Here is a 22,500-nt window from a genome sequence, read left to right as displayed (position 1 = left end):
AGTCCAGGGCCCACTGCCAGTGGCTCTTTTCCTGGGATCAGTATCTGGTGGGAACTCAGTATTCAGACCCTTTGTGCCAGGGGGACTTTTGCCCTTTTACTTTCCAAATTAGTGGAACCATGTACCCACTGGTACCCACTGATCCTAGCCTTAGGCTCCTAAGAACCTTGGACCCAGGTGTGACCTTGAGCAGTAACCACCATGCTGTCTGCCTTTCTAAAGCCCCAAACCTTGCCTTTCCAGGGACTGTAAAGAACTCTGAGCGCATGTGCATGACTGATACCTTGTACAGTCAGAAGGCTGAGATCCCATTTCTAGTTCTCCCTTGGCTTGTTGTGTGATCAAGCAAATCCTTTTCTTCTTTGGACGTCAGTTTCCTATTTTATGTAGGAGATGGCTACTACTCTGACCTACCTTTCTCACAGGGTTTCTCTTGGTGTTCTCTAAGCTGGGTAGGGTTCTGTCTTAGAAATGTGTAGCTGTCTTCCCGTGAAACTCCCATCTGGAATTTCAAGTTCTGGCATATGGCTCTGTGGCTCTGTGAAGATGGGCCTGGACCTGCTACATTTCTACTGCTCATGTCCTGGAGTCACAGGGCTAGGACCACCCACAGACTGGAGGACTCAACAACCTGAATGCCTGTGAGTCTGCAAACTTCATGTGTATCTGCAAGTGACTAGAGCCTGGGTGAGAATTATAGTCCCATCCTCCTCTGCTTCAGTCAGCCATGGGATACAGATAGCACTCAGGGTTGCTGCTGAGCCATATCTGAGGCTGACTATCCAGCCTGACAGTCTGTCTAGTCTGTCTTAGATGTAGCCCCTCTGGTACAGATCCTCCCCCTAGAAGATCAGGCAAGATCCTACTGTGCTAGACTCTTCCTACCTGGGTAGAAATGTCTACCTTTGAAATCTTGCTGAAGAGGGAGCCTCCTACTCACCCTGCTGCCAGGGCTAGCCCAGCCAATAGGACTCCTGATCCATGTCATCTAAAAGAATGGGGACACTGGGAATGGCTAAGGGTGAATATGATAGGTGGCCCGATTCTTGCTTTTTCCTGGCCAGACCTCTTGACCTGTTCCTTTGCAGATTCTGCTGCTTCTGGTTGCCCCCTTCACTCACAGGCCTTAATGTGATTTTTCAAAAATAGCTGAGCTCAGCAAGCATTTTCACAAATAACAAGATAAGAACACAAAAGAAAAATTGAAGGAAATAAGAAAGTTATCCAAACAATATAGTTCTCCTTAGGCAACCACATTTTAGCTCCTAAGGCTATCTTTCATCTTTCAAAAACCTTGCTGGGGCGCCTGGGTGGCTCAGTCAGTTGGGCATCCGACTTCGGCTTGGGTCATGATCTCGTGGTCTGTGAGTTCAAGCCCCGCGTCAGGCTCTGTGCTGACAGTTCGGAGCCTGGAGCCTGCTTCGAATTCTGTGTCTCCCTCTCTCTCTGACCGTCCCCCACTCATGTTTGGTCTCTCTTTCTCTCTCTCAAAAATAAACAAACATTAAAAAATTTTAGAATTGAGGGAATCCAAAATTAGAGCTGGCTGCTGCGTGTAGTGGGTTCCATGTGTGTGACAATGGTCTTGATTTCCATTTTAGCTCAGTAGAACTTATGAGACATTAATCTGGGCCATCTCCCACCATACTCTTCCCTGCTCTCTCATCTACTCTCATGGCTTTAATTTCATTTAAATTACATTAATGATTCAGCAATTTATATCTCCAATCCAGACCTCTCCTCAAAGTGGATATCCAGCTGCCCCTTTAGATGTCATCCCACTGCCACATGTCTCCTAAACACTTTGAACTCAGTAGATATTGAGTGCTTGCCATGTGCCATGCATGTATGTAAAACTGCATTTCCAAATTTGTGCCTCCTTCTGTGGTATTTGGAGGTGAAGTAGTAAGCAGTCACTGTGATTTAGGCAGAGAATTTAAAAACAGTAATAAAAATGATGATTAAATACTGGTCTCCTCTGGGTGTCAGATATCCTCTCTATGCCCCTGCCTCGTTCTTTGTGTCTGATTCTGAGTAGAATGAAACCAGCCAAGCCATAAGCCTTTGAATTGGGCTCTACCACTTCTCATTGGGCCTTGCATCCCACTTGATGGCCAAGGCCTCCTTTACGTCTTTTCTGTCTGTTCCTTGCTTGTTACCTCTACAGCTGTTGTCTAGTCTCTGAGTTACTACCCAGCTTTTTTAGTGTATTGTTTTTGCTGGCCCCAGAAAAATTATGTAAATCACAACTATTCAGAGCCTCTCTATTGCCTATGGCCAAGCTTAGCAAGAAAGTTCTGTGATCTTTCCCAGCTAATATTTTTGGTATCTTCCTCCATCTTTTCATGTACCCTAGTGCTCCAACTTAAGGCTGTTTAGTCTATTTCTTTTATTGTCCATTCCATTGAACAAATTGTGAGCCCCTTATAGGCAGTGGCTAAGTCTTAACTTTTTGAGCTTTAAGTGCCTGTTTATTATTAAACATCAGTAAATGGTTGAATGGATTTATGTGGGTAAACATTATATCTAGAGGGAAAGACCATTTATAAATTATAATTTAAAGAAAAAATAACAGGCTCTTGGTTTAAATTCTGAGCTCTTATCCTTTTGCATGGTTTGCTCTATCTGCAGAAAGCCTATTGCTAGAGACTTAAGGGTGAACTGAAGCCCCTGTCTAGCCAGCTCCACGTGTTCCTTTTCTCTCTCCTCTTGTCTTATATCCCTGCCTCTCTGTTGTAACAAAACAGCTACACCCTGGTGCATTGGAAAGAACATGGGCTTTGGGGTGAAACAGACCTGGGTTCGTTTCTTGGCACTGTCATTTTTTAGCTTTGGGACCTTAGGTAACCCCTCTGAATCTCATTTTCTCATCTGTAAAATGTAGGCAACAATAGCTACCTCATAACGTCGTTCTGAAGAATCATGTGAAACTGTAAGTAAGATCCTTAGCATATTGTAGGCCATCAGAAAATAGTAGCTGCTTGTATTTTGTATAGAGTCTCCCAAGTTTTCACATTTAGATCTGGAGCCCAGTGTCTAGGGTGCTAGAGGTGGGGAGCCTTTCTTGGTCAGGGTAGGACCCGTGACTAATGGGGTAGCCTTCTGAGGTCTATTTGCATTTCCTAGATTCCGACTCCATGCCTGGGACAATGGGTGTGCCCAACTTGTTCTCTTTTCCCTTTCTTGTAGGCTCCCAGGTCAGTGCCAGTACTTGGGCTTGCCAGTGGCGGACTACTTCAAGCAGTGGATTAATCTGAAAAAGGTACTGTGTCTGAGCCCCACTCTGGTGCTTCCTCTGGGTTTCCTGTGCATCAGATCCTGTCCCCTCTTGCTTTCTTTACACATATCTATTCTCTTTTTGTTGTCATCGCTTTCCTTTTCTTTCTGTTCTTCTCTTTTCTCAACGTCCTTCCTTCCTCTTCCCTAGTTAATATGCACCGTAAAGTTGTGGCCCTTTCTGGGAGTGGGGAGTTGCTTGGGGACCAGGCTGAGGGGTAGAGTATGATACTGCCCTATATGGTGTCATCCAGGTATGCAGAGAAGTCCCAGTGAAGGGAATTTTCCAGATTCTTGCTCAAAACTAAATCACTGAGATGAGCTACATTTCCTTTAAGAGAGATGTGGCACTAGCTAAGCCTTTGGGAAAGTATACTTATTTGATGTGGTCATGAGTGTGGTCTCTGACCCTCCTGAGTGGCCCTGGTATCTCCATGTGGTTGGGAGGTAGAGTTGGTTCAGGCTGGCTGTAGTCCTGCCTAGCCCCGGCAGAACCTTGGTCATGTGAGAAGGACTGTGCACAATAGAGCCCAGTTCCCTTTGAATTTGAGGAAGGAGACTGACACTAATACAACACCAAGTATCTGGGGAGTGGGTGCTGGGGCTGTGGGCTGGGAGAAACCCTGTGTAGCTATGAAGTTGGGGCCTGGCAGAGGTTGAATTACCCAGAAAACTACTTTCCTAGTGTGTGCTACACTAGGTAAGCAGAAGAAAGAAGGTACAAGAATAGACTCCCAAGATCTCTGCTCTGTTGGCATCCTTTCTCCAGGAGGCCCAGTCCACTAGGGAAACTCACACCCATAAATCCTTCTGATGTAAGGACAACAGCCCTGAACGCCTCAGGGACCCCATGTTGCTGGTTAGCTTAGTGACTCCCAGGAAATCAGAGAAGAGAGAACACACCAAAGATCAGAGTAGTGGCTCCCAGGGGGCCTTAGAGAAGAGAGAAGCCAGTGAAGGGTAAAACTAGGTATTGTGAGGATTTGGGTCTTGAACTGGGCGTTCAAGGAAGGTGGAATATGGGTCTGAAGAGAAGACTTTCCAGCAGGAGGAACAGCATTCTTTTGGTGTGTGTATGGGCTGGAGCTAAGTGAGCATGTGGAGGAACAGTAGAAGAGAATGACCTTGGACTTAGTTCCATAGGTCTCAGGGCAGCCATTCTTTGTGGCAACATTGTGAACTCCTTTGCTTTCCCCTGGTACTCAGGTCCTTCACACCTGGTCCTTGGCTTGTTTGTATTTTGACACTTACCCACCTCTCCAGCTGATCTCTCTTGGGCCTGAGCAGCAGCTACTTACTAACTTCCATCTTTGGCTGAGGGGACCAGGCTCTGTCCTACCTTCAGGTCTTGGCCTGTGGCCTTATCTTTGTCTGAAGTGCCCCCTAGTCATTTTCATTGGGCACATTCCCTCTTCTTGAAGATTCAGCTCAGGTATCACCTCTTCTGGGAAGCTCAGCAGTCAGTCTTTTATCTTGAGACTCCTTGACCCTTTGGATACCTGTGATCTTTGAGTGTTGAAACTGAGTCCAAATATGTTTCCTTGTAGACATGTCCATCTGGAGCATAGAGACTGAGGCTGGCTCCTTTCTGTGTCTGCAGTAGCCAGGTCAGTGGTGGGTACAGAGTATGTGCTCAGTGAATAGTTGCTGGCTGGCTGACTGATCTTTGAGAGCTGGCTCCACAGAGGCCCTCTCATGCAGGGCTTGGCGGGCTATGCATGAAGGTGTGGCTAGGCCTGTGCTCCTGAAGATAGCATGCCAGCTGTCAGAGTGCATCTGAGGCTGCTTGCTGGCCTCAGCAAATGCAATGTGAAGGCCCGGCCAGGCGAGGCAGGCGCTGACCTGAACAATTGCTCTGTGAAGTTCACTAGACTTTTTGGTGTCTGGATAGCTCCCTGCCTCCAGGTTCCTTGGCAGAGAGGCAGGAAAACAGCCGACCCGTGTGTTAACATCGCCACTCAGGGCTACCTTGATGCTGCTGGGGTTGGAGGCAGGCTGTCCTGAGCCTGTTCCGCTTGGTTCTCTGCCAGACTGTGCTGAGCCATAGAGGAGGAAATGGGTACAAGTGGAAACTGGACTCCGTTCCCAGTTGGCCTTGTGATTGCTTCTTGGTAGGTCAACTGAGCAAGTCTAGGAAAAATAAGAGTGGCATGAGGAGAGTGGCAATAGAGGGGTCTAACCCCTTCTTCTCAGCCCTCTAGCCATATCATGTTCCAGCTGTGCCACAGGATCCAGCAGGAAAGATGACTTAATTACAAACTCTGGGCCAGTCCTTGTGAGCAGCCATTCGGGACAGAGAGGCTGCAGGTCTGACCTTTATACTACATGAGTTGTACAGGCCACACAAAGATTCCTGCTCCCTTAAAAAGAGTAACAATAAGAGTAAGCCAGAGAGGGCATTGCCAGGGTTGCATGGGTACTATGCAGTGTATTATTCTATGCTTTCTTTCCTCCTGTGTGACCCAGGCCCTAGCTGTCTACAGGGCCCTCTCCTGTACTTGATCTTACTCTTTCCTCCCTACTTTCCTTCCTTCCCCTCTCCGGCTTAACTCCAACAGCGGAACTTTGCTCATGGAAAAAGTAGGGACGGTCTTGGTCACCAAGACTTGCCCAGTGAGTGAACTGGGACTGAATTCACTATCCCCATTTCCGAAGGCCTCTCCTGTCCAGAAATGGTGTGCATTGCATCAGGAAAGAACAGTTTTTCAGCAGCCAGGTTTCCACATCTCCCTCCTCCACCTACTTCCCCTGTAGCAGAGTGGAGCAAGCCAATGTTTGCTGACATTTGGAGTGTCATTGAATGATCTTATACTCTTATTGAACTGTCAGCTTAGAGAAGACTTGGGGCCCTGCTCCCAGCTCCCTCCAGGAGGTCAGAGCTGTCACTGAGGAGCCAGAAGAATACACACACACATATACACACACGCATGCACGCATGCATAAACATACACATGTTTACTCATGTGAATGAATATACCCAAGCAGGCATACCCAAAATTGTATGTATGTTTCCATTCATACAAATGGGTGTGTATATATATTCACATAGTCACCTTCAGAAATACATGGCAATATACACAGGTACAAATACACTTATACATTCCTATTCATAAAGCATTAAGACACATGCATATGTATATATAAACATACCCATCTTCATCAGTAAACACATATTCTTGAGTGCCCTCTGTGTTCTAGGTACTGTACCAGGCCTGGAGATATAACAGAAAAGATGGATATTAAATAATTCTAATTGTGTTGTTAAGTCCTGAGTCGTGTTGTCATTTGATAAGGGGGCCTGATTTAGGGGGTCACAGTCAGAGAATGGTTTCCTGAGGAAGGGTGTCTCAGCTGAGATCTGAAGGATGAGTAGGAATTAGCTAAGCATGTGGCAAGGCCCTGAGATAAGGACAAGCCTGGCAGCTTTATGGGACTAGAATGTAAGTGCCACAAGAATGGAGAATTTTTGTCTCCTCTGTTCACTGTTCTGTCCTGATCACTTTTTTTAATGTTTATTTATTTATTTTGAGAGAGAGAGAGAGTGCACGCAAGTGGTGGTGGGTCAGAGAGAGAATCCCAACAGGCTATGTGCTATCAGCACAGTGCCCAACATAGGGCTCGAACCCACAAACTGTGAGATCATGACCTGAGCTGAAGTCAGGAGTCGGATGCTTAACCAACTGAGCCACTCAGGCACCCCTGTCCTCATCACTTTGAAAAGTTCCTGGCACACAGTAGATGTTTAGTCATTATTTGTTGAATGAATGATAGTCTGGAGCATAGTGAGTGTGAGGAAGAGAGGAGAGTTGCATGGGATGAAACTAGAGGAGGAGGCAGGGGCTTGTAGGTCACACTTTAGATTTTGATCCTTATCCTTAGGGTAATGGGAAACTATTAAAGGACACTAAACATAAGAAAGGTATCATCTGATTTGCATTTTGAAAAAGCTCTTTCTGGATACAGTATAGAGAGTGCTAAGAGTTGATATGGGGGGATCAGTACTGGTTTCTCTTAATGGGGTTATAGTTGGCATGTTAGGATGGCAAATCATTGTATGGGCAACATTGCTGAACTTGTAGCATCTCTGTTCTCCCAGTTCACTGAATGCTAGTAGTGCCTTTCACCAAGTCATTGTGACAACCAAAAACATTCCCTCCCTGCCATGTACACATACATTTCCAGGGGCCTAGACAGGGGTGGGAATGGGGAGGCACTGTCCCCTAGGTGAGAACCACAGAATTAGACCATTGCTATATAGTCCAGGTGAAAGTTGATAATTATTGGGATTAAACTTATAGCAGTGGAAATGTAGAGACATGGATTGGTTTTTACAGTGTTAAATGGTATAGTCAGTTCTGCTATAGTGCAACATAGACCTTTTTAAGAATCACCATGCTATGAAAAGTTGTAACAAAAAGTTGCAATAAAAAGGGGTTAGGAGCATAATACTCAGAAACTACATCAGTGACATATGAAAAAGATAGGAATCTAAAAAAAATGGTAGCATGATTTTACACATGTTAAATGGTTAAGAAATACATAAATACTACAATAAATACGGCACTCTACCTTGAAAAAACCCCGAGGTTTGCTTGGCAGTGGGCATGAGAAAGGTTGCAACTTGGGAGTTACTATGAAGTGGTGGAAAGAGAGTTCTCTGGAATCAGTTGGAAAGTTGTAGCCAGATGGATGCAGTGTATAATACATGTGGCAATCTAGGAAGCTGCTATCTGTTTGAAGTGTAAGCATGTGTATATTTTGCATATTCTTACACAGCTCTCTTTAGGTGGGTATACTTTCCTGTGTTTATCTTTATAGCTTATGGACAAAATCACACATAAACAAATGCAAAATTTGCATTATGCTCAACTGTTTACTAATACATTGCATTGGAGTGAATTTGCTCTTTCAAAACCAGTATTATAGCAAAACTGACTATACAGTAGATACAAAATGGTGATTGATTGGCTGTGAAGGTTGATGATGGAAGAGGAAACCACAGTGACTCTAAGGTTTATGATTTGAGGAACTGGATGAATTGGAATGAATGTACTGATGTCATGGAAGAAGGAGAAGTTTATAGATTAAAAGAGAAGACGAATTGGGACATGCAGAGTTTAGATGCTTTTCAGACATTCTTGTGAAGCTGTTGAGGCGGTAGTTGAATATAAAGATATGGGATTCAGGGATAAGGTCTGGCTAAGAGGTACAGATTCAGGGGATCTCTTGGTGGATGAGTGATCATTGAAGCCATGGGAGTGGAGTATACAGGGTGAGAAGAGAGAAAAGCCAAGAATGAGCACTGAGAGATACCTACACTTGATAGATAGAGGAGGAAGAATCAGACATAGAGAAGAAGGAGTGGTCACCGATAGCAGTGGTAAAAGTTCTTGTTTATTGATCACATCTTGTGTGCTAGACCTGTATTGTCCGGTATAATTGCCACATTTTTCATTTTATTTCAGTTTCATTAACTTAAATGTAACTACACTTTCTTGAAGTACTTTGAAGTATATTTAGAACAACCTGGGTTGGTGAATTTACGTTTTCAACTGTTAACTGTTTAAAATCTAAATACAGATCTAGTATTTCTGATGATGATTTAGCATTTGAATTGAGATGTATTGTAAGTGTCAATTGCACACTTAAATACACAACAGTTCATTAATTTTTATACTGATTACTTGTTGAAATGATTATCTGTTATTTGCATATCTCTATTTTTCACGTTTAAGGTTGAGAAAACAGGCACGTAGTGTTGATGAAACTTGCTCAGTGTCCCACGACATGGCAGAGGTAGAACTTAAATTTAGTTTTGCTTGACTCTTTGTGCTAAGGAGAGTAAACAGGGTAAAAAGGAGAGAGTAAAGAGTGATAGAGAAGAGGTAGACCAGGAGAGTGTGGTGCCACAGAAACCACAGAAAGAAAGAGTTTTCAGGACAAGGGGACTGGTCATCTCTCAGAGAGCTGCATAACAGAAAGACTGAAATACAAGCACCAGACTGAGACACAAGGACCTTGGTGACCTTGGTGAAAACGCTTGATGGTGTAAGAGGGACAGGAGCCAAATTGGAGTGAATTGGGGAGTAAATGAGGTGACAAAGAAATTTTAACCTTTTTAGAAATGTGGCTTTGAAGGAGAGAGAAAGGACAAGCACCATGAGGGGGCAAGTGTGGGGTTGAGGCAGGTGGCACGTTTTAAGATGGGAGACATGTGCTTGTTTGTAGGCACTCTTAGAGAGGAAAGTTTGAAAATATAGGAGTGAGAGATGTTGAGAGAAGATGGGATGGAGAAAACGATGGTATGGAAACTGGCTGTCTGCAGGAGGAAGGACCCCCTTGTCTTGTGAGGGGGAAGGAGAAGATGGATGCGGTAGATGCAGAAGGTTGGCAGAATTGATGGCAAGTTGAAGTAGTTCCCATCTGATGGCTTTTATTTTTCTCTGTGAAGTAGATGAGTCATTTGCTGGTAACTAATAACAGAGGACTGGGAAGGTTTGTAGAAAGTCAGAAGGATTGCTGTAGTTTTAGTAAAGGAAAGAAGTGTGAGCCGACTTGAGAAGTATAGTAGGATTTCTAGGCAGTGTTGAGAGCCCCATCTAGGTTGATGGCATTAATTCCTAGTGGAACCACTCCGTTCAGTTGTAGGACTTTTCTTTAGCAGAGCTCCGCTGCCTGTCTGTAGGGATGCCGAGAGCATACATTTAGATTCATCCGGGGTGGAGACTTTCCCAAGAAGTGTGATGAAAGGAACAAAGGAGTTGTTGAAGATACTGCCAGGATGAACTATGATATCTCAGCTGGATGCCGAGGAAAGAGAAAATAGCAGGGGGCCTGACAGATATGGAAAAAGTAGCTGGGTCCCTGTACGACGACGAGGAAAGGTGTATCAGGTGTAGTCGAGCATGCCACATGGAAAGATAAGAGATTATGATTAGAGTAGGCTATCTGAATTAGTGATTTCAGAGATGGGGCAGTTCTTGGTGTTGGCAGGTTCCAAGGTGTGCCCGTGGGAGTGAGTAGCTAAGATTGGGTGGAGGAAAATGTTAGTGCAAATAAGAGGTCAAGAAATGGACAACTCAGATGAGACTTCCATACGGAAGTGAGTATGTGTATGCACACATGCACGCATAATGTATACATTCTCACTGCATATGCATGGACACATAGGGATAAGTATATATACAAATATATGCCTCCACGTATACATATATAGTTCATGCGCATTCAGACCAAACCATGCAAGTGCATGCATATACGGTCACATTTGGTCTGGAATTCCCCCCGGGCCTGTTCAGGTGGGCTTTTGGGAAAGCAGGCAGACAGTCTTAGGAGGATTCTGAGTCGGTCCTGGCAGACAGGGCTCAGCCAGTCATGCTCAGAAGTTGTAGGGAGGGGTCACCTAGAATTTAACAGACCCGGATATACCAGGTATGGTGCTTGCTTCTCTACTTTTCCTCTGCCATCTGTGCTATCTACCTGGTTGTAATTTCTGGATGCTCTGAAGAGGATGCGGTGGGGACCAGCTGTGAAAGAGAGAATAAGGAGGAGGAGACCTTCTTGGATCCCTCCAAAAAGGAGAAGCATTCCTCCAAGAAGCCTTTCTGTCTCCCCCACCCCCTCCCCTGAGAGCAGACAGCAGGAAAAACTGCTGAAGGGAAGGTTGGTGTCTACGATTGAGTGCGACTTTTCCTGACCTTGGAGCATTCAGAGTCCCAATCAGTGCAGTAATAAATTAAGGGCTTATGGAGGAATAAATTCTTGGCCTTAATGAAGTTCTTTGCTGGGGGCCATAGGCAGGTCAGCAGGTCGGGATGATGCAGATTGGAGGCTCCAGCGAGTGGGCTCAGTCAGCTGGGAAGCCATCAGGAGTGAACAGATCTGAAAGTCTGTTGGTCAGGTCACTATTTTGGAGCCAAGAGGATAAAGCTGGTCAAGTTATAGGCAGCTTGACAGAGGCTAGGACTCTTTATGGAATGGTGGCTACATGGTGCCAGCTGCAGAACCCCTCCATTGGGGCTATTCAGAAGCTAATTTGCAAAAAACAAGAACAGAAAACCCCCGAAAACCAAGAGAGGGGTGTGGAGGTCTGGAGTCCCTACAAGGTGTTTGTTTTTATTTTGGAGGGCGAGAGGGCTATAACAAGACACATGCTTCCGGACCAGTAATGGTCAGAAGCAGACAGACCATAGCCAGGTCTTTGGCATCATCCAAAGTACAGAGCATTGTCCATGGGACAATTATGGGCCGCTATCCTAGTGGGAGAGCCCGCTCTCAGCCAGGTAGATCAGGGCCTCTAGCTGTCTTTGGGAAGAAATAACGTGTACAGAGGACAGGACACAGAGCACCAGGTATAAATGAGGGAGAGGTGAGGACACAAGCATGGGACAAAGAGAGGTGAGTGGGAGAGCAGCCTGGAGTGCTTGCTGCTGGATTTGATGCTCAGGTCCCGGAGGGGCTGGTCTTGGGGGCTAGAGGCACATGGATTGTAGAGCCAAAACTAGAACCCAGGCCTCAAGACTTCACATCCTGAGCTCTTTCTCCTTTCTTCCTGCCCTCTGCAACATCTGCCCTTGGGAGTGAGCTCTTGGGATATAGTTAGGGTAGCAGGGGGAATAGTGCTGTATTTGGAATCAGGGGCAGCTGGAGCTAGAGAGAATGTCTCCTTTCTTATCTCCCTGCCCCCATGGTGTAGTGCCCTGCCTGGCTTTTCCTTTAAATATGTCTTACAGCTGTCTGAACTCTGAAATTTCTTTCACTCCTTCCCTCGCCTTGTTAACATGTGTTGCCTTTGGGGTAATCAGGGAAAAAATATTATGTCCTTTTACAATTACCGGGTTTTGGAATATTAAAATGTCTCGCTGCATCGGCACTGTTATTTTGATTGGTATTCTAACCTTTGACTAGCCCATAAAGCGCGCCGCTCCTGAAGCCAATATTGCAGGACTGAAATTTAATTCCGAAATGATTCCAGATAATAGGGAGACAGATAATATATGCATGAAGGATATTATGTTTGGACTAACTGCAGCAGGGCCAGGGCTGGGGAGCTGAATAATAGCCCAGAGTGAGTTATAATCTGTGGGACAGAAATGCCTTACTGTCAGGGCCAGGAGAGGAACTCTTAAATCAAAGGCACAGGAAAGGGTGGGATTGCAGTGTGCTTGTTTTGACAGGAAGAGCACTGGAGCCAAGTGGGTAGGTATGGAAGGCTGTGGCCCATCCCTTCTCTTGAGCAAAGTACCCAAGGCCCTGGATGAAGTATCTCACTGCAGCATACCTATCTTTGTATCTCCTGTCCCTCTAACATTCTGGCCATATCAAACTTCTTGCCATTCTTCCAGTATACTCTTCAAAGGGACTGTTTTCGCTTCCCTTTGCTCATTCTGTTGCCTTTGCTTACATTGCCTTCCCCCCCTTTTTTTGGTGCATTGGGAAAACTCCTGTTCATCCTTCAAAACCCTCTTCTGTGAAGGCTTCTCTGACGTTCTCCCACCCCTGGTAGAAATAGTCAATCACCTTTGTATGGTTTCAGTACTTTTTATAATGAGTGTATCACATCCACTTGTAATTATCTGCTTCCATGTTTGTATTTCCTGCTAGAGTGAACTCTTTGGGGTCTACATGGCATCTATCTCTGTATTTCGAGTACTCAGCACTGGACTTGGTACACACTAGGTATCAACAAGAACTAACTGAACTCACACTGAATACAAGGCTGGACTAATGAGCTCCAGAGTCCAGATGCCTATTCCCCTGCCAGATTTCTCAAACAAATAGGCTTAAGGAGGTTAAGTAACTCGCCCAAGGGCACGTAGCCAGGAAGAGGTAAAGCTAGGATTTGAACCCTACTAGAAGTATTCTTTTCCCCAGACCATATATCTTAGGCAGGTGGGCAGTGAAGGAGTTGGAGGCCAGGGCTGGAAAGACAGAAACCCACTAACCTGACTCCTTCCTTTCATAGCTCAGGACTTGAGTCCTCTTTGCTAGAGATGGCATTGGTTCTTAACATTCATGTGTCACAGGTCCTGGGGTATTGTGCCTCCTGTTACTGCTAATGACCTTTGGACAATTATTCCACACAAAGACACTTCTCTACTGTGCATTTGTAACTAAGGATCAGGAAAGTACCTTAAGAAAGGTGCCTACTTGTGGTTTTGGAGAGCTCTTAGGGAGGTAGGCAGGCAGAGTACATGGAGCTCTTAGTTATGTCAGAAAACTTCACAGACATTCCCTTCCCCCTTCAGCACTTGGTGGAACTTGGGTTTGGGTGTTTAGAGATAAGATAAGGGAAGTACATAATAAAAAAGCTACAGTGAATTTGGTTGGCTTTCAAGTGGATTTGTATTTTGTTAATTACAACACTGTCTGCATAAACCTGTGTAAATTAGTGGTATGGCTATATGTGAGCTATGCCCTTCACTTAGTCTTCAGGTGGTGCTTGGTGTGTACACCGGCCCCTGGGGATGTAGCTCATAGGCTGGAGACCGTTAATGCAAGAGAGAGAACTTTAGAACCAGACGAGTCTGGCTCAAACTTCTAACATTGCTACCAGCTAGCTGTGTGACCTGGAGCAAACTCCTTAACCTCTCTGAACCTACAAAAGATCTGACTAATACCTGACACACAGAATGTAGACTCTGGAGTCCAGGAGGCATGATTTAGAATCTTGACTGCATTTAACTGGCTGTGGGGTTTTGGGAAAATTACTTCTTTCAGCTTCAGTATCATTCTTTGTAGAAGAGGAAAAACAGTACCCATTCTTAGAGTTGTCTTGGGCCTCTGCTCTTCCCCTGTCCTCGTACTGACCACCAGGACTGATGTGACTAGGCTATAGGGGTGAAGGAGAGAGGAGTGCAAGGTAGATATAGAAGACTTTGTGTGTAGGAGCTAGGAAAAAGAGGCTCCCCCGGCAGAATTTGCGTGAGCACCAGCGAGGAAGAGCCTCATGCCATCTGTGAACTAGCTTACCCTTAGTGTGAAGGTAGTGAGCAGAGTTGACCATCTCATGTTCTTGACTCCAGCTGCCATCAGCATGGCTGCTGTCCAGTGGAGTGCAAAGTCACACTTACCTTCAGACAGTTCTTGGCTCTGTATGACCTTAGACAAGCTACTTGCTTTTTCAGAACCTTGGTTTCCTCCTTTGTACAGTAGAGATAATTAATAATAATGAAGTAGTAACTGCTCTAAATGCTTTATATGAAGTCACTCACTAATTCTCAGTTCTGTGAGATAAGTAGTATTATTAGCATCTTACAGATGAGGAAACTGACATACAGAGGAAACTGACATACAGACAGGTAAAGAACCTTTCACAAGGTTCAGCAGCTAGTGAGTGATGGAACAGGTACCCGAGTCTAGGCAGTAGACTCCAGATACAGTGCTCTTATTGCTCTTGTTGCCTCCAGTGCAGAGGAGGGAGGTGTATCTCCTCTGGGCTGTAGGAGAGAAAGTCAACAAAGATTTCACTGAAACATTTGACTTGGGCCGTGAAAGTTTTCAGGAGACAGGGTGGGAAGGGCACTCCAGGCGGAGGGAGCAGTATAAACAAAGGCTGGGAGGGGTGTGGCAGCTTGCTGGATTGGAGAACTGTGTACCGTAGTTTTCAGGTTTTTTAAGCTACTGATATGGGCCCACCGTGTGTATGCCTTCTCCCAGAGAAATGAGAGCAAGCTAGCACAGTAAAGTACCATTGCCCGATGTCTAGATGGAGACAGCCTAAGCCGCCTTCTAAGAATGGGGCAGTCACTCCAGAAAACTGCCATGTTCGTGTCCATGTGAGGGAAGAAAGAACCTATGGGCCCAGGATAGCAGGGAGGGAAAGAGGGCACCATGCCTTGTAGCATTTTTGGCGCTGGGCAGTCCAACACTGCTGTGCCAGAAGACCTCCACATCCTTACGGCAAAACGTGGCAAATTGCAAATGTGAAGAATCCATTAGGTCATGTTTGTAAAGCTTTTAGAAAAGTGCTGACACTTGGTGTGTGGGTGAGTAACCTAGCACACTCTTGGCCAGGGAGCTAGCCCACCTTGTTCTGCATCCCCGGTAAGAGTGGCCACAAGGGGAAATGGAGCAGATGAAGCATTCAGCTCATGGCAGCTGGGGTCCTCAGTGAAGTTCCCTGCCGCTGCTTCAAGTCGACCTCTACTCTGGAATGCTTGCAGTGTCCTTCATGGCAGGTCTTTGCAACAAGGCCCGCTGCGTGATCTGTCTGCCTCTTGCTGATTGCTGCTCAGAGTCTGCGCCCTGTCAAGTGAGGCTGCCTCTTTCTCCTGGTCCCACCGTGGGCCTTCCTCTGTCTTTCTCTTGTGTCCTTGAGGAGGTGAATTCTGAGAACAAGAGAGTGTGTGAGCTCTCCTGGGTCTGTTTGGGGCTTGGATTTAAGCGTAGGCATCCTGACTATAGAGCCGGTACTCTCTTTTTTTATATTTTTTTAATGTTTATTTATTTTTGAGAGAGAGAAAGAGCAAAGGAGGAGCAGAGAGAGGGGGAGACACAGAATCCAAAGCAGGCTCCAGGCTCTAAGTTGTCAACACAGAGCCCGACGTGGGGCTTGAACTCAGGAACCATGAGATCATGACCTGAGCTGAAGTTGGATGTTTAATTGACTGAGCCACCCAGGCACCCCTAGAGCCTATACTCTAACCCTTGGGCTAGCTTCTAGGGCCCAGAGTAGCCCAAGGTCCACACCTCTTGGTTATTTTGTGTGGCCTGGTCTGTCCTTGTGCAGGACCACGAGCCACTTGAGAATAGGGACTAGATCTCATTCTTGAATCCACCAGAATTCCCAATCCACAGAGTCAGACAAGCAGAGGGGATGTCAGGAATAAGTAGAGGCATAGAGATACTGTGGAAGAGCTGAGGGCAGTTGGGGAGAGACGTGAGGCGAGGGAGAGGTTGACCCGTTAACACTCAGTGTTAAGTCTGAGAGAAGTAAAGGAACCATGAGTTACTCTGCCTTCTCCCAGGCTTTTGTTTTGTTTCATTTTTTTCTTTTTGTATTTTGTTTTGTTGTTGTTGTTATTGTTACTGCTTCTCTGGACCCTGGAACCCAGAAGGAGTTACAGAAAAGGAGAGGAAAGGACAAAGAGACTTGTTTGAAGGCAGGAGTCACAGCCCTGCCTCCCTTCTCCTTCCCACATTGCCCTGCTGCCACTCTGGGAAGCAGACCTCATCTGTCAGTATCTATAATAGAGCACCAGCATTTTGAGCCCCACTTGGTGCCAGTCTCTGTGCTAGGTGCTTTACACACTTATTACATTTCATCTTCACAGCTACTCAGCAAGGAGGGAGCTGTTGTCCCTGTTTTATGGGTGCTGAAATGGAGACTAAGAAGCTTGCTCAAGGCCACATGACCAGGATGTAAATTCAGGTTTTCTCCTTTCCTGGCTTCTTTCTTGTCACTTGTCCCATAGCAGATACCACCTGAAGGCAGTTCCTCTGGTCTGGCCTGGTTTGGAGCAGGAGGCTGAGGCAAACGCATACCAGCCATTACTAGTTGTATGGTCAATGAAAGTCAGTGATTGGGGAAGGATAGGGATTGGCCTCACACTCCAGGTCTCTTGGGAGTGACACCTATTTAATGGGGATCTGTCTGTGTGTGTGTATGAGGGTGCACCCAGGTGTAAATGGATGTCTATTTGTGTTTTTAAAAGTGTATTTCAGGAGATCCTGGGTGGCTCAGTTGGTTAAGCATCTGAGTCTTGATTTCTGCTCAGGTCATGATGTGATAGTCCTGAGATTGAGCCCCACTTTGGGCTCTGCGCTAACAGTGCAGAGCCTGCTTGGGATTCTTTCTCTCCCTCTTTGTCTCTTTCTCTCAAAATAAATAAATAAATAAACTTAAAAAAAAAATGAAGTGTATTTCTCCATGTGGGAGCTTTCTGTGTCCACTCAGGTATTTGCACATGCCCACATCTAGGAATATGGGTAACGGTGTATGTATGGAGTCTGTGGAAATATGTACCTACCTGGAGGTGGGCAGATGAGGCCCTCATCTCCAGAGAACAGCACAGTACAACACAAAGAACCCTGAGCTGAACTTGAAGCTGGAAGATAAAAGATACGGGCTCTGGTGTTGGGTCACTTGCCTTTTCTGAGCCTTAGGTTTCCTCATCTAACAAATAAGGGAGCTGGACGAGGCCATCTCTTCTACCTTTGCCATTCTGATAGCACTCATGGTACCTTAGGTTTCCTCTTGTTTGTTCTCAGGAGAAAATGAGACAGATGTAAGGAAGGTGAGAGAAGTTCCCCTTAAACCTTTATCTACTTTGATCTTGAGCCTTGGGACTATTCCACTATCCCATTGGGAAAAGTTAAAGGTCCGGGGAATGCAGAGCATTGCCTGGCATCAGGTCAGGAGAACTGGGGCTCAGATAATGAAGAAGGGTTTGGATAGCTGGTCCTGTCACAGTTTGGGGTGGCCTGGACTAGACTGAATGGCATTGAGGCTTTGGGCTTCTCCGTGAGAATATGGGGTGAGGCAAAACTTGTTGTCTCACTGCTTCTTTAGGCCTCTCACTATCCTAAAGGCAGGGTGAAGCACAGACCCTTCTTTTGGCCTTAAGTCCCCTCTGTTGATTGTCAAGGCAGGTGCAGAGTGAAGGTCACCTGGAGACCAGAACAAGTAGCTGGACATATGTTCACATTCATATGGGACTGTGCTGGTTCAGCCCAAGGTCTTTGTGTTAGCTCTGTTGGCCTGCTGTCAGCTCTCTTGGGGGAAGATTGGATGCTAATTTTCCCTGGCTGATTCCTCAAAGCTGATTTGGGTGGCTCCCAGATATGGGACCTTTGGCTGTCTCAGTCTTCAGATGGAGTTATAGCCAAGGTTTTGTCTATTCTGTCCCATGAATTAGCCGTCAGTTCCCTGAAATTTCTCAATTTGGCTGGGGTCACTAGAGAGGGAATGGGCACTGTGTGGACTCATAGTGCAGTGTCCTTAGTGCTGGTTAGGACATCTGTCTGTAGGTTGATCAGCCTGGACCTAGGCCTCAGGTAGCCAGTGACTTGTGCTCTGCCTGTACCAGGACCTCTAAATTCACATTCAACCACCAGTCACTCAATAAAGCCCTGTGCATCGGGGCATTTAGACTCCGAGATGAATCAGGTCTAGTCTACCTATACAGAGCTCCGGGTCTAGCAGGGAAGATGGGTGGGTCAAGGCAAATGGGAAAAAGTACAATAGAGGTAATTAGGTATAGTAATAGGACTTGTGTGTTTAGGTGTGTTTTTAAAAATAATTTATTTTGAATTCAACTTTGTCCTGAGTTAGAATTCACAAAAGAGAAGAGTCCCTGTAAGCATGTTTTTGTGCTTATATGTCCCCTGCCTGTGTGATTTGATAAGCTCAGAGCTACTCAGATGAGCTAGTCCTGGCTGTAGCCAGGCCAGTGACTTTTTCAAGAGCCTTAAAGCAGGGCCCTCAAGAGACACTAGGCTGCCCTACTTGGTAAAGATGAGTGGTCCTTCTGGGAAGATGAGATCCAGGCTAGCTGCTTGGGAAGTGCTTATATGTCAGTGTGGATAGGTGTGCCTGTGAGTGTGCATAGGCATGAGCCCAAGTGTGCATAGGGCACCAGCCAGTGGTCTGTCTTCAGCACCATGACCAGGTCTTATGGTGCTAGACCTGGGCTTTGCACCTACTTGGCTGCTGGCAGGAGGACAGGCTGCAGGCAGATCCCAGGGCAACCCTGAGGCCTCCCCAATGGTGTGTTTGCTGTGCCTAATTACCCGGCAGTTGTTTAACTATGCAAGCTGCATGCCTGCCTTTATTGCGCTGTGATTGCCGAGCTGCCTATGGGGAGTGTCATAAAAAGATATAAAATGCCCATTATCTGTCTGACGCCCTCCTCCTGGACTGTGGGTGTTTGTGTTTTATTTTATTTTTATGGCTCAAGGGAAGCTCTGCAGGAAGGAAAGGGAGGGAAGATGAGGGAGGGGAGAGGAGGCCCTACAGGAATTGGGGGCTGGGAGACTGAGGAGCCCCCTTCGTACGGTGGTCAGCTGTGAGCTGAAGGTCTCTCTTGACCAGAGGGGAGAAGTGGAAATGACAGGTCTCTGGAGCCAGGACAGGGTGCTTAGGAAGTAAGGCCCAGACCTTCCCCTCTTCATCTACCTGTACATCCTGTAGCTTGTGTTCCCACCCTACCTCTATGCTGGCCTCCTCCCTGCAGGTAGGCCCACTGCCTTGGGTGCAAGGCAGTCTGCAGAGGATTCTGTGAGCGGGCCGTGGGAATCGTCTCTCATTCCCACTCAGGTCTTCACTGGCTTTGATAACTGGAATTGCTTGCTGGCTTCCTGGAGCACCATGACTTCCTTTGGGACAAATACCTTGGATACTACCACCTGCTCCTGAAGCTCCCCACCCCTATGGCTTCAGCTCCCCTTTTCTTGCTAGTCACTACAACTTGCTCATGCCACACCTATCCAAGATTCACTTAGGGAAACCTCCTAGACCAGGAGAGGGAAGGGAATTAATACAATTCAAACACTTGCCCTGTGCCAAACAGAACCTACATAAGTCACTGAGACAGAAATCGGACAGGGACCCTGCCCATCAAGAACTGGTGCTATGTAACCAGAATGCCTGCTTCACAGTAGATGTTAAATCAAGGTTTGTCAAAGGGGACTGAATTCAACCTGGTCATTCATTCCTTCATTTTCATTCGGTAAATGGTTGTTGACCACCTACTAGATAAGGCACTCCGCCAAGCACTGAGGATAAGATAGGGAGCAAAAGAAAAAAATTCCAGCCCTCATTGGTCATTCAAGTTTATTGGAAGAATAATTGAAGGATTTAAACCCTGGCTTTGTAACTCCAAAGACCGTGGCCTTTCAACTGTGGCATGTTGTTTCCCGTGCCTAAGCTGTCAAACCCCAAGCTATCCTGTACTGATTATCTAACTTCTCTACTTGAAAAATCTTGATGTCTGCTGTGTGAAATCCAAGCTCTCTAGCCTGTGTCTTGAAACCCCTGTGGGTTTTCAACTATACCAAGATAGCCTGCATGGTCACCCCCAGGCCTTATTCACATTTTTTCCATTTACCTGGAATGCCCTTTGCTGCATTCTTGCCTAGTGAACTACTTATCCTTCAAGACTTAACTCTGTGTCCTTTGTGATGACTTTGAGTTTCCCATTGGGAACTTCCTTCTCCTTCAGACACCTATATTAAGTGCCTATGTACCGTGGTAGAGCTTCCTGGCTTTGTTCACTTAGGTGGGCCTGCTGTGTGGGCTCTCTGCACTTCTATGGTAGTGTTGTTGACCTATAATTCACATATTGTATAATTTACCCATTTAAAGTGTACCATTTTCAGTATTTCTTAGTATATTCCTGGGGTAGTGCAACCATCATCACCATCTGAGTTTAGCACATTTTTGTCTGCCACTAAAAGAAACTCTGTTAGCAGTCGCTTCCCGTTTCTCCAAAGTGCCCCAGCCCTAACCAACCGCTAATCTACTTTTGGGCTCTATAAATATGCCTATTCTTATAATCCTGTGAATTTCTTGTATGTGGTCTTTTGTGATGGGCTTCTTTCACTTCGCATCATTTCCAAGGTTCATCCACGTGGTACCATAAATCAACACTTCATTTCTTTTCATTGCTGAATAATACTCCATTGTATGGATATACCACATTTTATTTATCCACTCATTGATTGGTGGACATTTGGATTGCATCCTCTTTTTGGCTGTTTGTTATGAATAATGCTGCTATGAATATTTGTGTACAAGTTCACTTTACTATTTTTGCATATATTTTGTTTGTTTTACACCTGTCTGTCTTTCTGAGTAGATTGTGAGCTCCTGAGAGTAAGCGTCACTTCTATACTGTTCATTGCTATATTCCCACCACTTAGCTCATGGTTAGCACTCAGTAAGTGTCAGTGAATGAATACATGCATGCTTTCTAATTCTCTTCCCCTTGGGATATAATAGCAAATCCCCCAAGCCACTCTGCCCCCAGTATAACTATTCATATATCTGCCACCCATGCTGAGGTGTAAGTTCATTCATCAGTGTTCTGGACCATGCCCTTCCCATTCCACTATTGGCCTCTCTGGTGTAAGTCCTTTGCCCAACAATAACTGATTTGAGAAGCTTTCCTGAGTTGCCCCCTTGATGGCAAGTAAGGTCAGTAAGGTTTCTGGCTAACTCAACACTGAGGCAGAGACTAACTCTACCCTACCCCCTACCCCCACCCCTGCTTCCCTCTTCTCCTGAGGGACCCTGGATTGTTTTATACAAGGAGGGAAAAACTTATCCAAAGAGGGCAGAAAGGCCCTGGGGGAAATGTTGAGCTGGGTGGCTTCCTGGCTGTAGGCCAGGCTGGCTTTGTGATAGCTCCAGACGCCTAGGCATCTGAGAAGAAGCGGTTGCCCCTACCATTCCAGTTAGTAGTCCATATGAACCAGGTCTGTAAAAGAAAAGGAATTTCTAGAACCAGTAGCCTCTGAGAGATTAGTAAAACCAATATTTCTCTTTTCTTTGCACTTACTCACCCTAATAGTTTGAGCCCATAATTAGAATTGGGCTTTATTAGGCTAATTAGGAGGTAGGAATGATGGCAAGAGGACATGTGGAGATGCATCAGGGTGGTGGGCAGTAAATCTAGGGTTTTAATAGGTTTGTTCCATAATCAGGTGGTCTGAAAGACTGACTGGGTGGCTGGGCTCCCTCCCCTCCCTTCCTTCTATTCCCATCACTCCTTGAAGTGGCCTTCACACTTTGCCGTCCTTGTCCTCGATACTGGCGGCAGCACTGGGATATGGGGGACTCAGGAGGGAGGGAGGAGACCCCACCCGGAGCTTCATTGCCTATGCACACGCCGTCCAGCCTGGCGGCATGATTACCTTGCTGAGAAATCCGTCCAGGCGCAGGGCTGCTGATAGCAATCATTGATTAAGAGGGTAATTGTCCTGAAAATTCAGATTGATCAGAAGGCAGAAATGATAACTTGTGTAACTGTGTTTAAAGCCACGTCCTGTCAATAGACGAGACTGAGATGTATCGCGCCAAGAGGGGGGCAGAACGGATAGGTGTGTGCAGGCGGGCGGGCGCTGCCATCCTTCTCTCAGGGCTGAGCAGGATGTTTCTTGTCAGTAACCTGGACTATTGGAGATTCAATCACTTTTATCTCCCCCTCTCTCTCAATCCAAATGCCTTTTCATATTAGGAAATTAGAATCGGCCCTGCTCATGCAAGATTTATTAGCTCTGCTG

At 46.0% G+C, this 22,500-nt stretch overlaps 1 protein-coding gene across 12 annotated transcripts in view; it reads left to right on the top strand.

The window, feature by feature from the left end:
• The window catches only part of ERI3 (ERI1 exoribonuclease family member 3), a 128,091-nt gene that overhangs the window by 62,829 nt on the left and 42,762 nt on the right, over window positions 1-22,500 (top strand). For 9 of the 12 annotated variants that reach the window (XM_086716767.1, XM_086716769.1, XM_086716770.1 and 6 more), the window contains one exon: window positions 3,190-3,262. The exons of the other annotated variants lie outside the window; for them this stretch is intronic. In XM_086716767.1, the coding sequence (XP_086572893.1) occupies window positions 3,190-3,262 (73 nt within the window). The remainder of the gene's footprint in view (window positions 1-3,189; window positions 3,263-22,500) is intronic. 12 annotated transcript variants of the gene reach the window in all.

This window comes from Puma concolor, chromosome C1 (assembly GCF_028749965.1).
Source record: "Puma concolor isolate L17-30 chromosome C1, mPumCon1.1.hap2, whole genome shotgun sequence".
In the NCBI taxonomy this organism is placed as follows: Eukaryota; Metazoa; Chordata; class Mammalia; order Carnivora; family Felidae; genus Puma; species Puma concolor.
The sequence above is the reverse complement of the archived record's forward strand: the minus strand, read 5'-3'. Positions and strand labels throughout refer to the sequence as shown.